The 16,164-nt window shown below is 39.4% G+C and overlaps 1 protein-coding gene across 1 annotated transcript in view; it reads left to right on the forward strand.

Moving 5' to 3' along the window:
- The window catches only part of LOC121379751 (glutamate receptor ionotropic, NMDA 2B-like), a 31,827-nt gene extending 18,848 nt beyond the window's left edge, over nt 1–12,979 (forward strand). Inside the window, exons 8-15 of the mRNA XM_041508400.1 lie at nt 387–439; nt 824–949; nt 3,330–3,550; nt 5,401–5,561; nt 6,204–6,385; nt 8,525–8,760; nt 11,166–11,329; nt 11,987–12,979. Coding sequence (XP_041364334.1) covers nt 387–439; nt 824–949; nt 3,330–3,550; nt 5,401–5,561; nt 6,204–6,385; nt 8,525–8,760; nt 11,166–11,329; nt 11,987–12,275 — 1,432 coding nt within the window. The 3' untranslated portion in view covers nt 12,276–12,979. The remainder of the gene's footprint in view (nt 1–386; nt 440–823; nt 950–3,329; nt 3,551–5,400; nt 5,562–6,203; nt 6,386–8,524; nt 8,761–11,165; nt 11,330–11,986) is intronic.
- The last annotated feature ends 3,185 nt before the right edge of the window (nt 12,980–16,164 follow it).

Consider the following 16,164-nt stretch of genomic DNA (forward strand, 5'->3'; position numbering starts at 1 on the left):
CAATACAAGACTTTGGACAAGACTTTCAACTTATTTTCAGAGCCGTACGACTACCCTTCCTGGTCTTTCATCCTGGTGTTTAGCGTGCATCGGTTACGTTTAGGGTTAGGGTTAGGGTAGGGGTAGGGGTAGGGGAGGGGTAGGGTTAGGGGAGGGTTAGAGTTAGCGTAGGCTAAGTGGTCTCAGAACAAGACTTTTGACAAGACTTTCAACTTGTTTTCAGAAAACGAAAACCCGTTCTAGGCTTTGATCTTTGGTGTTCAGCGTGCATCGGTTAGGGTTAGGGTAGGGTTAGGGTAGGGGTAGGGTTCTGGTTGGGTTAGGGTTAGCGTAGGCTAAGTAGTCTCAGTACAAAACGTTTGACAAAACTTTCAACTTGTTTTCAGAGCCGTACGAAAACCAGTTCTAGGCTTTGATCTTTGGTGTACAGCGTGCATGGGTTAGTGTTAGGGTTGAGGTTGGGGTTAGAGTTAGTTAGGGTTGAGGTTAGGGTTAGGGTTAGAGTTAGGGTTAGAGTTAGGGTTAGGGTTAGAGTTAGGATTAGGGTTAGAGTTAGGGTTAGAGTTAGAGTTAGGGTTAGAGTTAGGGTTGAGGTTAGGGTTAGGGTTAGGGTTAGGGGTAGGGTTAGATTTAGGGTTAAAGTTAGGGTTAGAGTTAGGGTTGAGGTTAGGGGTAGGGGTAGGGGTAGGGGTAGGGGTAGAGTTAGGGTTAGGGTTAGAGTTAGGGTTAGGGTTAGGTTTAGGGTTAGAGTTAGGGGTAGGGATAGCGTACGCTTAGTGGTCTCAGTGCAAGACTTTTGACAAGACTTTCAATTTGTTTTCAGAACCGTACGACTACCCGTCCTGGGCTTTGATCCTGGTGTTCAGCGTACACGCCACGGGAACCTCCATCTTCATCTTCGAGTGGCTCAGTCCGTACGGACTAGACCAGGGACACGCTTCCATGCGAGGTAACTGAGGTAAATCATTGTGTGATGATCACCCATGTAATGTCGCTGGGATTTTTTCTCTTTCTTGTCTTGTTTAACAGGACTATGGATAGCATAGTGCTTTGGTGGGTGAGCAGTTGTCTCAATAAACAATATGAAAAATAGTTTCGTTTTAGATTCTAAATTATTCTAACAATTTTAATGTCAGGGTTCAGGCACATCTGTTCCGGCTACATTCATTGACATCATCTGCGGCTGCAGGCCCGTATGAACGATATCTGGAGTGGGGTTCACAATCTCTAGAGAAGGGGCAACTATTCTCTAGTGGGGGCAGAAGCCAGATATTCATCTTTATTTACATGAAGTAGGAAAACAAAAATACAAAAAAGTTGGGGGCATAGGAATCCAGCCCCTACCACTCCTACCCTAATCCGGCTCCTACGGGCTTTGGCTTCAGGGCAGATGTTCTTTTATTTGGCGTCGATCATTTTGGTATGCTTCCATCAGAGAAGTGTTCAATAATGCCAATAGGGTGTATACTACCAAACCAAATCCCATAGACGACAATGGTAATATGTGGCTAAAACTCCTACCTGCAGCATAAACGCCACGGATATAAATACTACAATTCCTCACCCTTAAAATAAATCAGCAAAAACTGGGGGACAAGCTGCTTATTTCTGAGATAACGGGTAGCGTCTATGACTACCCTAGTTCCGCACAACATTCGAGTACGTATTTTTGCAGGTACCCCATACATGTTTCAAGCACAAGGCTACTTGACTCAGTGGTACTAGATTAAATAAAATTGCATACATTTTTTACCCAGATAAAACTAATTTTTTACCATAACATTTATTGTGGTGTTTACTTCTCTATCAAAAGTTGGGTGCACCTCGAACTTTGACCCAGCCGGAAGTTATTTGATGTAGTACTTCTTGCAGTGCACACAACCTCTGACTTCATCAGAGCGTTTTGTTCAAGATAGGAAATCCTTTTAATTTAAAAGTGCACATTTTGTTTACATGTAGAAGATTCAATAATACCGTGTCAAGATTAGTTTTTGATGTTTAACAGGGCAGTAAAAGCAAATGGCAGGGGTCAGCTGTCCTCAGTATAATATAAAAATATGCCTTTTAACTTTGGAAGTGTCCTTTGTCTATCTGACGAAATCCCTATATAGTACTCTGTCCTAACTTCTCTGTTACTGCACCCCCAGTTGTAGTTGTAGTTTGGCTAGATACTTAATGTGCTAGACGTTTCCATTCTGTATGGGGTAATAATGATACAATGCGACTGGTAGTAACTACTTGTAGTATTGAATCAATTTGTATCAAACAGAACTTAATACTCAAAGTCCAAACAGTATTTTATATGCCAACGTCCATTTAAGATTTGGGCATTACCTCCCTCCACCCCAGGACGCTGCCTCTGGTATGACCAGTGGATTGACCCACGGAAAACACAACTCTAGAGTAGTCCCCAGCTTAAAATATTTTTGGAAGACAATACAAGAAAGAACATAACCTTCTATAGCCAACCCCCCCCCCCCCCACATGTTCATACTTTAATTTGTGCAGGGGAAACTGCCCCTGCCCCCCCCCCCCCCCCCCCCACCTTCGGTGCTAGATTTCTCAAACCATTCAGGCAGTAATATGGCAGTCAAATAGATCACGCAATGGTGTAGATTGCGAAAACTGAACTTGACATTCAACCAGTGCATGTGGACCAAGACGTCCCCGGCGTGTAACGGTATATGGATGTTCTGTCTGGGGCAATAATTGAAATACTTGATACTCTTAAAGTACACCGGTTTCATTTTGAATAAAGGAAAAGGAAAGGAATATTGTGTTTAACGTCATCTTGGTGCATTGGTGTCTGAAATGTGGTTTACTAATATATGGTCAAAACATGGCAGAGAGAGAGAGAGAGAGAGAGAGAGAGAGAGAGAGAGAGAGAGAGAGAGAGAGAGAGAGAGAGAGAGAGAGAGAGAGAGAGAGAGAGAGAGTGGGGGAGAGAGAGAGAGATACAGAGACAAACTTAGAGACAGACAAAGAGGTGGGAGCGAGAAACAGACAGACAGCAGACAGACAGACAGACAGACTTAAGGACAAATATGGGAGAGAGACAGACGGATTTGAGACCGACAGACTTAGAGACAGAGAGAGAGAGAGAGAGACAGAGAGAGAGAGACACAGAGAGAGAGAGACAGAGAGAGACAGAGAGAGAGGGGAGGGGGGAGGGGAAAGACAGACAGCCTGTTGCCGCTACAGGGGAAATCTTCTAGTAACTCCCCATTCCTGAAACATAATGAACAAGGCCCCTTGTCCCTTGTCTCCATTATTTTTCTAGGAATGGACGATAACTCAAACATTCCTCTATACATGTCTTTTATTCCCAGAACACAAGTTCTCCCTGTTCCGGTCGTTCTGGCTGATCTGGGCCATGCTGTTCGGGGCCGCCGTGTCGACGGACGCCCCTAAAGGAATATCCAGTCGCTTCCTCGCCAACCTCTGGGCGCTGTTCGCCCTCGTCTTCCTCGCCAGCTACACCGCCAACCTCGCCGCCTTCATGATCACCAAGGAGGAGTACTATGACCTGATCGGCATCGACGACAACAGGGTCAGTACAGACCATTACAAGCAAAAGGGTTTAATTCATAGAACTCGCTTAAGCTGTATTTAAGAGTTTAATTCACAGAACTCGCTTAAGCTGTCTTTAAGGGTTTACAGAACTCGCTTAAGCTGTCTTTAAGGGTTTAATTCACAGAACTCGCTTAAGCTGCCTTTAAGGGTTTAATTCACAGAACTCGCTTAAGCTGCCTTTAAGGGTTTAATTCACAGAACTCGCTTAAGCTGCCTTTAAGGGTTTAATTCACATAACTCGCTTAAGCTGCCTTTAAGGGTTTAATTCACAGAACTCGCTTAAGCTGTCTTTAAGGGTTTAATTCACAGAACTCGCTTAAGCTGTCTTTAAGGGTTTAATTCACAGAACTCGCTTAAGCTGCCTTTAAGGGTTTAATTCACAGAACTCGCTTAAACTGTCTTTAAGGGTTTAATTCACAGAACTCGCTTAAGCTGCCTTTAAGGGTTTAATTCACATAACTCGCTTAAGCTGCCTTTAAGGGTTTAATTCACAGAACTCGCTTAAGCTGTCTTTAAGGGTTTAATTCACAGAACTCGCTTAAGCTGCATTAAACACTAAGGCATATTGTTCACTACTATAACCGTTTATAATCACTGAAATCAAACATTACTTATATTTTATTGTTTAGATTATTCATTTCCGTACAACCGAAGTGGGGGTTTTTTAAAAACCTACGTGCGTCTGAGAAGTAACGGCTATGGAGTCGCGTTTTTGTCGACTTTTAAGGCTCTTTCAGCGTCACTGACTCTTGTTTCACTCTGTTGTATCCAAATTTGTTACAGGTTTGTAAATTAACCAAACATAGCGTACCTTAGTGTTTAAAAAAACTAGGGTCTGTCCCTTTAAGCAACATCGCATCGTCCTTGTAAATCTGTTTACATTATACTGTGATATGGTAAAGTTGTTAGAATGTACTAAATTAGGCCGCAGGGAAGTAACAAAAAGTCATGATACAGTAATATAGGATGATTTCTAGTTATCACCCCTTGGCTCTGGAGAGACTAGGGGTGTTACTGATCCCGGGATTCGAGCTAAAACTCTATCTCAAACTTATATATATGTTGCTTAGTTCGCAACTTCTGGTTATTGCTATTAGGAGCTGCATAAGCTGGAGGCAGCTTAGCGCCTTTAACTGTTCTTTCTTTGATTGGCTTCGTACAAAGCTGGAGGCGTGTTCGAAACCCTAGTGGTATACGAGCACGTTAAATTAGTTACCTACCCACCTACAAAGCTGGGCCCATCCTATTGTTGCGGGTGTGGCAGCCGGTTAAGTATTGTATTTCTAAATGCATGTATCTCAAATGCAGAAGCAGCTTCCAAGACTCATCTGAAGTCTTATTTGTTGCTTGTGCTCCTCCTTATCTCAAGACATGAAAGTAGCAGAGATCACTGGCTATTTTCCTTCACCATCTTTTTTTTTCCTGCCGTCCCATACCACGTGTAAAAGTGGGAATTAATAGACTCATAGAAAGTGTGGCTGTTTCCCGCCCAATCATGATGTCCTTTCCAATATAAACTCATCGCTACGTCAATGGCAGAGATGAAGCCTTACAAAGTTCTAAACGTTCTGGGAGTGGCAGTCCTCCGTTTGGCGTTGCAGTAGGGATGAAATCTCCAATAAAGGATCTTCTGTGGAGTGGCTGCCCTCCTATAGACGAGGAACTAGATAGAGATTCATGAAATCAACCACTATTTTTCCGAATACCCATTCAACTCTGTAACCGGTACTGATTAGTTTAGTTCGGAAAACAATTATCTACAGAAGGTTAATTGGTAATGTTTGTAACTGAAGAAGGGTAATATTTTACACTGTTTGTTTACTTCAGTTGCGCAATCCTCAAACAACGAAACCACCGTTCAAGTTTGCAACTATACCAAATGGAACCACAGACCTCAGCATCATGGCGAACCATCCCAAGATGCATCAGTACATGAAGCGGTATAATCCGCCTACCATAGAACTTGGTATACAGCAGCTGAAGAAACAGTAAGTACTCGTAACACTTTTGTGGAAATCGGTTTTCTTTGGTGGATTTGGAATGTGCTTTGGATTTGTAAATGGGTTGTGCGTTAAACCAATGGAATTATGTGGTTAGTTGGATGGATGGATGGATGGATGGATGCGATTTGGGTGAGTTGATGGAGGGATGGATAGGTGGATGGATGGATATCTGCCTTGAGGTAGACAAACGGACAGCTGTATAAATAGATCATGCTATTTCAACAGTATAAGATGACAGCTTAATCAATTCTATCTTATACCCTTCGTTAATACAAAATAATTATTTCCTAATTAAAAGTTCCCAAATTTGCTACCACTGAAATATTGTGGGCGAATGAATGGATGACCTACAATGTTATGACCTAAAACCAAACCTGATGAATATTATTTTATAGTCTTCGTTTTTACGGCATTAATTACTCTTATCGTGACAATTTACAAACCTGTTATCAATGAAAATAACATTGTCGTCTACTCAAAGAGTTTTACGACATATGACGCCGCGTTCTGGCAGGCAACAAAAGTACACTGTGGTTGTTTAACATTGTCGTCTGCTCGGAGACTTTTACGACTTCTGACGCCGCGTCCAGCCAGACGACACAATGCACTGTGGTTGTTTTAATTCAGGGAACTGCAGGCGTTCATTTACGATGCCTCGGTGCTCGAATACTACGTGGGCAGGGACGACGGCTGCAAGCTCGTCATCGTGGGCGACTGGTACGCCAGGAACGGATACGGGATAGGCTTTCCGAAAGCGTCGCCGTGGATGGAGCAGATCAACTCGGTTCTGCTGGAAATGCAAGATGTTGGTATGTCTCAGATTCTGCCATATTTGGTTTCTGTGGTTAATAAACATTAATGTGAAAAAGATGCTGGTATTTCAATTATATATCAACCAATTATATTACATTATTATATTAATAGTATTATTACCATTGGTAGTAGCATACTGGTGATTGCAGCGAAGCATGCGTTACACTTTCCGCAAAACAAAATATGGAGTGTGGCGGTCTCCTATTGACGGACCACTTGACAGTGATCCGTGGGGATACAGCCAAGACCTTGTCAAAACATCATTTTGATTCTGCACTCTGTCTTGTGCAAAGAAACGGGGGTTTTCAATATAGAAACTATTTTGTCATTCAGCTTAGTTAAGAAATTCTCTTTTTTGTCAATCTCGAGAAGACAATTTACAAACCTGTTATCAATGAAAATAACATTATCTCGCCTTCATGTAAAATTCTTTAATCTCATTGGTTGTTTGCCGTTGGACAAATCCCTTATCCCCCCTGTGGGCGGAGCCAAATTCTCTTATACCCGTCTGTAATTTCCAACAGTTTCCAGCCGCCCCAGTTAATGCTAAAGCAATAATTAGATTATAAATAACATTGATACTCAATCAAGTATACATAATTAATTTTATTTTTACTATAAAATACACTATTTCAATACTTTTAAAAGCTGCAATGTTGAACTCGGCCACCTAATTACGGTCGTCGTTTTATTGTATTAATGCGCGATTAGCAACAGTTGTGGGGTTTTGTTGTTTTTTAATTATTTTTATTTTTTTACTACATACATTTCTGATAAAAAAAAAGTTTTTATTTTTTTATTTATTAATATCTGTTTCAGACAATTTCGTATTACAAACATTTGAAGTTAAAAACTCGTTTATCGATGGAACTATTTTTCGTCACTGGCGATACTTCGGATCGGGGTAAAAGAACACACAGAGGGTACATAAAAAGCCATATACCCCTCGTGATGCTTCTACAACTTATATTGTCGTCTGCTCAAAGAGTTTTACGACATATGACGCCGCGTTCTGGCAGGCAACAAAAGTACACTGTGGTTGTTTAACATTGTCGTCTGCTCGGAGGAATAAGGAAATTATTTGTGATATTCATAAGCGTACGAGACAGGCGGGCAGGTTCAGAATTGGAGCAAAACCTCAAATTTGGGCAAAACATATAGAGATATTCTGGCACAATGTGCTTACCTGAGACCTTTTTACCATATATTTCCATCATTCCACCCTCAAAACTAGTTGTAATTCATGTAACAATGCGTATTGATTCGTTTGCAACCATATATTGCTGTTTGGTTGTAACGCTAATAGGAATAATTGTTATTATCCAGATTTTGGCATTTTCGTTTAATTCGGGCAGAAACCAGCCAAAACCTATGTTTATATTACTGTTCCCTGATATTGTTAAAATTATATTTGACCAGTTATTTAGCTAGGTGTGTTTTTATTATTATTTTATGAGTGGTTTATTTAAAACAAATCATTCAGCTCGCTCCTGTATAGATTTGTTTAATATAGGTTTGTTTAACATATGCCTATGGGTCTATCAAGGTGCTCGGTCAAAACTCCCATTTTGCCTCATATTAGGCTAGTATTATACTATTTTACTAACTCCCACTCCCAAACGACTATGAGGAACAATTGGAATTGTAGAGCTCACTGTAACGTACACATTTGCCCAACACTATATTAAGACAGACAGACAGACAGATATTTTATTAAAGTCTCACCCACAATATTACGTAGCCTAAGTACATAAACATTCATAGTAAAATAATAAAGAGGCCACTCCTTATGGAGTTACGAGAGACTAAAACGGAAACACTATTAAAATAAATACATATTATAATAAAATACACAGTAGACATAAAAGTGTTGAAATATATACATATATATATATATGTGACATGAATTAACCATTTAAAAACCATTTACGTCTTTTTAAAATATAATAACAGGTTTTGGCGCATAACAATAATAATAATAATAATAATAATAATAATAATAGATTTTTTATTTCAGATCAGTGATCCATAAAACATATTTAAACATCATATACAAAACTGATTACATAATATACAGGAGCTTGTGCCAGCGATTTACACATACAAGATGAAACATTTTTGTTTTTACTTTTAAGGTACAATAGAGAAACTACAACGATTCTGGTTGGCTGGAGCCTGCAAGAAGAAGAAAAAGAAGGGTCTATCTAGTCACACTTTAGGGATTTTAAATTTTACAAGTGCCTTTATTCTCCTTGGAGGGGGAATGGTGTTAGGGGCCCTGCTCCTGATACTCGAACACATGTACTTTCGTTTTGGGAGAAAGAGTCTCAAGAAATGGGACAAGAAAGGATGCTGTTCTTTAATTAGTCTGGTGAGTATTTATACAATGTGACGTCACCAAAGAATACACCTAGAGGGAATGTGCCATCAGACATATCAGGGGCGGATCCAATGGGGATAATCAGGGGACTTGTCTTCCCTAAAAATATTAAAGTGCCCCTATTGTTTCCTCTTTGGTTTTTCATTGGGTTACCCTTTGCGAGTTGGTCCATGTGCTCTTTTCCCGTTAGTCTCCCCCACACCCTCCCACGCAAAATACTTTCTAGATCCGCCCCTGCATATGCCTTGCTTGCCCAAGTATTCAAACAAGCGAAGTTTGGCCTGGTAACAATAAATGAACAAATAATATAGTAGTATTAATGTTACTGGTCAACATATTCTACATGCTATTAATACATCCGATTTAATTTACATCAAATTCTGGAAGCGAACTTATGGATGGCAACGATAGCAAAATTATGTCGTTGCTGACTAATAGGTGTTCTTAGACCATAGCCTTTATTGAAGAAAACTATTTCTTCACAATGCAATAAGTACTAACAACGACACTATACGAGAAACGTACGTATGTTTCCAGTTTGTTTAGTTTCTTTATGAATTTGTTCTAAGAAAAGTTTAATACGTCTTTCAAAGGAGATCATCACGGATTTTGTTATTTTGAAAATGTTCCTCTTCACCAATTGCTCGCTGTGATAAACCGTTTTACGATTATTTTATAAACAGCATTAAAAATTAAAAGTTTGTTTTGTATAATGACTCCACTAGAACACATTGATTAATATAAATCATCAGATATTGGATGTCAAACATTTGATAAATTCTGATACACAGTCTTCACAGGAAACCTGCACCATTTTTTTTTCCATTAGCAGCAAAGAATCTTTTTCGTTTTTACATTTCCTCGGAAAGGGCAGAATATACCACTACCTTTGACATTACAGTCGTAGTGCACTGATTGGAACATAAAAAACACGAGTTGATCCGCCGAGAGGTTTTCTGTATGACCCAAGCATCTTAAGCGAGCGTTAGACCGATTGAGCTAGAACCCCATCCCACCCAACCCAACCCACCCCACCCCGCCAGCTAACATTAACTGAAAAGTAATTATGAAATTATTGTGTGATATTTGGCTACATAACCCTATTTTAATAATACAAGTGGCCATGGTTGAGTATGCATCAGGATGAATAAAGTACTTATCTCAACGAATGATGTATACATGTTTTGGACCTTCTAGTTTTGATCGAAACATATCTTATTGTTTTTGAAAAACAACGGATTAGGAACAACTTTTACAACTTACTATACCGTCTCCATAACATATACACATCACGATAGTAATATATTTATGCAATTTCAATATCAACAAAAATTAGTATTGCTGTCAGAGAGAAAGACGGCAAAAAGGAAAGAAAGAGAAGAATCAATACACATCACCTGTGTTCTGTAATCAGACAGCAGGTTTTCTACAATCAAAGCACTAACCTTGCATAGCAGTCTGATTACGTAAAGGCTATACAAAACCGACCATACATTATTTACTAATTAAAGGAAACGTGTTGTTTCATTTATATATTTCTGTACACATGTACACAAAAGAAATTAATTATATTGCCCTTTTTTCACTTAGAACACTTTTACTACATAAAATCAATTTTAAATTAATTGGCTGAAATCTCTGCAATTCATTCCAAACAATGCGACTTTGTTTTTTATATGAAATGCATTCATAGAAAAAAAGTTAAATTATTTTCTAAAAGATGTCCACAACAACACGAGGAACCAGTTTTAAGTCCAACTCGATATAATTCTGCTTTTAAATCACTTAAGGCCAACTAAATATGCACGTGCTTTTAAATCACTACATCCGTGTCTTAACTTGTTATGCAATACATTTTCTCTTATATTGCCAAATGAAAAGAATGATGCAACGCAAGTGATATCAGGTTTTATTGTTGTTTTTAAATGAAGATAGGTTTTGACAATTTTGAATTTCAGCTCGTAGGTTATCCAAAAGTTTTGTTGTAGAATGGATAAATGACGATTGAAGTAAGCTAGTTCTAGCAAACGGTAAAGAAATATTATTACAAATTCTCAGCAGGTAAGGGACTCTTTCTTCAACTTTTGTGGGATACAGTGTATCATAAAATCTAGCAGAGGGTAAAGAAATATTACAAACTCTCAGCATGTATCATAAAATCAGGAGCCATATCTGCCATTATTTCAAACATTGTGCACAGCTTTTGGAATTTGCACATTGAATTTAGGCAGACCACACTCTACCTTTGACTATACATGTAACAAAAACATTTCAAAAGTGCCGTTTGTAACGAATTCGTAACATCGACCTGCGCGAAGCAGAAGAAAAACAAAAAGGTGGAAAGAACAAAGTGGGGTTTTTTTTCAATACAAAACAGATGTACTATTGTGTTTCAGAGTATGGGGAAATCTTTAACATTCGAGCAATCTGTGATGGACGCCATTGACTTCGCCAAGAAGTACAAGTGCAAAAACCCGATCTGCGAGACTCAGCTGTGGAAAGTGCGTCACGAGCTAGACTTGGCTCTGATCAAAATCGACGCTTTACAGAAACAATTAGCGTGAGTGAAATTCTACAGTCTATCTACGACTATGTTGTGGTTTTTAAGTGGTATAATCAACGATAAATGTTACACAATTGCATACCTCAGACTATAAGAGGAAGCTATAAATTCTGACTTACGAAGCAAATTGTAAACATGCTGGTTACAGTAGCATTCAGTGGCAGGAAGAAGCCATGATTTAATATTATTGTGGTTTTCAGAAACTTAGAGCCTGATTGTTTGTGTTACTAATTTTGATCTATCTGTCTGTCTATCTATCTGTCTATCTCTCTGTCTATCTGTCTATCTATCTATCATATATTCCGTCTATCTACCTATCCATCTATCATCTGTCTATTTATCTGTTTATTTATTTATTTATCCATCTACCCATCTATCTGTCTACCTATCTATGCCTATTTATCTACCTCTCTATCTGTCTGTATGCCTGCCTGCCTGCCTACCTGCCTGCCTGCCTGTCTGCCTGCCTGTCTGCCTGCCTGCCTGCCTGCCTGCCTGTCTATCTATTTATTTATTTACATATATGTAGTTATTTATTTATTTATTTACATGCATTTTTATATTTAATTGTCTATTTATTTATTTATTTATTTATTTACTTATCTATTTATTTATTTACATGTATTTATTTATGTATGTATTTGTATTCAATAGAGAGTTGACATCACCGGAAGACACAGCTATTTGGAAATATAACCCGGATGCTACGCGGCAGCTCAACGGTGTATCGCGACGGAGAGGCAGGGACATTATCGAGCCTGCGGACTCAAACTCTGTTGTAGCAGACGAGGGTGCGAGTCTGCCTCAAAATGATAATAAAAGAACGGGCGCAGTAGTGCCACCTAGTGATCCAAGTTGGACAACTCCAAAGGGCAATAGAAAGGTTGATGGAAAATATTATTTCGGTGTGGACGACAGTGTTGAAATGGAGAGTGCTTTCTAACAAAAGGATGGCAGTTAACATCTGCTGATTGGCGAAAATGTATTTAAATATTTATTTACACTGTGTGTATTATTAATAGTCTAAGAACTACAATGCCTTTAATCAGAATTTTAGGTAAAGAAGGTTTGACGAGCCTACTTGATGTGAACAGTGATGCTGATGCCACAAAATAGCAGTCTTATTGTCCTCACATAAGACACAATTGCCTTTTGGGCCAAAAATGACAAAATCAGATATCTATTATATGATTAGTCTGGTGTTACCATATTTCATTACACACCAGTGTAAAATATTGTTCATGTCATAACACTCGCTCAATATTTAACTATTGTAATATTGGCGTGACGTGAGCGTGGCGTAGATCACTTAATGGCCCAATTCGTAAAAAGAATAACGTGTAGTAAGTCTCGACATCTGCTTACTTCTGCGTTGCGGTTTGTTTCATTTGGTTTGTAATAAATAAAATACTAAACTAGCTTGCCTGTCATACCGTTTTTATGAAACTCGTGAACAGTGTTTGTATATGACTCGCTTTCGCTCGTCAGATACCAAACCTGTTCACTAATTTCAAAAATATGGTATGACCGGCAGGCTCGTTTTGTACTCTCTTTCTCTCTCTCTCTCTCTCTCTCTCTCTCTATATATATATATATATATATATATATATATATATATATATATAGAAAGAGAGAGAGAGAGAGAGAGAGAGAGAGAGAGAGAGAGTCTCTAAACATTTTGTAGTACTATTTTGTGGTCTAGATCTCATCAAAGAATGACAGTATCATCAATGTGGCCAATAGGGTCAATAAGACTGCCAGTTTTGGAATCAGTACCTCTTTTTGTACATAAAGTAGGCTTGTCAAACATTCCTTACCAAAACTTCTGATTACAGCCATCTACTTCTTGATGTATAAGGGTGATTTAACTTTGCCAACACTGTGTATACTGGTGGAAAGAAATAAGTGAAGACATACATAACAACAGTAAATAATGATTGCAGTCAGAACTCTTTATCTCTAGTACCATGAAGTTAACTATTATTTAAGGCGACACCACACGATACAATAATAGCCACGATAATAGGCGATTGACAGAACAAACATTACTATTTCATTGGTCGCTATGCAGTCGGTTATGGCGCTGACACACGATGCGAATGTCTCGTACGAGAATAGCCGGTGGAAGGAAGAAAATGCTTTATTTAACGACGCACTCAATACATTTTATTTACGGTTATATGGCGTCAGACATATGGTTAAGGACCACACAGATATTGAGAGAGGAAACCCGCTCTCGCCACTTCACGGGCTACTATTTTCGATTAACGGCAAGGGATCTTGTATATGCACTATCCCACACACAGGATAGTATATACCACGGCCTTTGTTACACCACTTGTGGAGCACTGGCTGGAACTAGAAATAGCCCAATGGGCCCATCGACGAGAATCGATCCTAGTAGCCGATTGTGACAAGACAAACATTACATCGGTTGCCATAGAGTCGGTTATTCTCGTGGCTATTATCGCACAAGGCACTCGTGTGGTGTAGTGTCATCTTTACTCTCGTGGCTATTCTCTTATGTGGCACTCGTGTGGTGTAGTGTCGCTGTCACGGGGATTCTATAATTCCCGTAACCGAATAAAACACGATTATCAAAATCTCTCTCCTAACTGTATATCTATTAGATCTCTCTGTAACAGGCTGTTAAACCTAGTATGGCTCGTCTCTAGGTATGATCAGAGATACGATCTTATATAAGTATATATAATATAGCACGTTAGTTCTCTAGAAAACACAACAAAAACACAATACACTTTGGAATCTGTATTAATCTACGCTGACAAATGTACAGCCGTAGTAGTAAATTAATAACAACAATAATAACAACCCAGAACTGATCACTTAATTAGTTAATCTCTGGGTGTCTAGTTACACAATATGCGAATCACTTCACCGTTACACCACACCCGCACGTGTGATAATTGAGAAACGCTTACAGGAGAAGTTAATTAATAAAGGAATTACAACACCATTCCTAACTGGTTAATTTATAATTAACCCTTACTACTCGTTCAGTAACGTGTGATAATTTAGGAACGCTTCTTGGGGAACTTAATTAATAAAGGAATTACAGCTCTATTCCTAACGGGTTAATTTTTAATTAACCCTAACTACTCTTCAGTAATCTTGTAACACAGAATTAATACTTATCACAATAAAGACAATAACCTACAGTGTACCTAGGGTCTTCTAGGATGACTGGCTAAGCTTTATATTACCAAATACTCATATAATGTTAGAACAATAAGTCTACGATTTACTTCGTCAGATGACCGAAGACACTGTCTAAAGAATATTGGTATAATACAGTATTAAAATATTTAAGTCACATCAATCACATCAAGGTTATACACAGAGCAGAAATGATATTTACCAAAGTCCAAACGGACTAACGTTCCTCCGGAGCCTTCCTAATCGTTCTCCTAGATCTCTCTAAATTCTTGCTATTTATTCCAAAATCAGAATTGGCCTGAGGGAACAAAGCGGCACCTCACGTATCATCTCATAGTCTGACTCTCTTAGAGTCGGTATTATTTCTCTCTGATCGTCAGACTACTGACGCCATCGTCGCCAAAATCGCGGTTGTAAAACCCGCACTCGCAGAGGTATTACGTAACTACTCGCCACATGGCCTCCACAGCGGGACTAAGTGCATATTGGAAAGCCAGATCGCGCAAAGTATTACGTAACAAGTTGTCCACCTGGGCTACGGGCAATAAACTGCACACGGCCCTCTAACACAATTAAAATCGCCACAGGCGAAAACAAATTAAGAGCATGTACCGTGACACACCCCCACCTCAAAAAGGATATTTCCTCTACTCTAGGAATAGGGAAATATACTACATTAAAACAAAAAGGTGCTTTAACCGACGCATACGGGCATTTATAACACATGTAATAATAAGGTGACTACCAGTAATCACACTGAGTCTCTGAGTCCCTGGTATACAAAAATAAAATATATATAAACAAAACAGAAATAAAGAATGTCAACACATTATCATAACGTTCAACTTCGGGACAGGGCATCAGCGATTACATTGGATGTGCCCTTGATATGTTCAATGGTAATTGGGTATTCTTGCAGAAGAAGACTCCATCTCAAAACTCTCTGGTTGGAGGCTTTCATTAGGATGGTCCAGTCCGTCTTCGTCTTCTTGGAACAGCACAGCTCCAGCACCCACGTCACTGGCACCCACAGCTAGCTTGAAAGGCACTCGGTAGTCTGGTGCTGCCATCACGGGAGACGAGTAGCGCATCTGCTTGATACGGTTGAATGACTTCTCGCCTTCACCTGACCAATGGAACTTCGTTTCCTTCCTTTTCAGCGTCGCACGTTTTCCAGGTTTTCTCCGATAGGCATGCTGTCGAATCTGTGTAGCGTTGGGTTCTAAGCGCACATCTTGGCTTAAGGTGTCGGTAACCGTTGGAAGGTCCCGACAAATGGAAACATTGTCTTGTATCAATGTAGTCAGCTTTGCTCGCTGGGGGTTCAAGTCTGCTAGAATCTGGCCGTTGGCCAACTTGACCTCTGCAGTCTTGACGTCATTACAGGAAATTGAGTGTCTCTCAATTTGGACCGGTCTCTCTGGAACTATCGGCAGTCTGTCAAAATAACCTTTTAGCAAATTGATGTGACAATACCTACTTTTCCTAACCCTATCAGGAGTGTTTATCATATACCCTGTCTCACTAACTCGTTTGTGCACAACATAGGGCCCGAAATACCTGTTCTGCACAGAACCCCGTTTAATGGGAAGGTACAGCAGCACCTTATCCCCTGGTTTAAATTCCCGACTCTTAGCCTTCCTATCAAACACTGA

This window comes from Gigantopelta aegis, chromosome 8, assembly GCF_016097555.1.
Source record: "Gigantopelta aegis isolate Gae_Host chromosome 8, Gae_host_genome, whole genome shotgun sequence".
Taxonomy (NCBI): domain Eukaryota; kingdom Metazoa; phylum Mollusca; class Gastropoda; order Neomphalida; family Peltospiridae; genus Gigantopelta; species Gigantopelta aegis.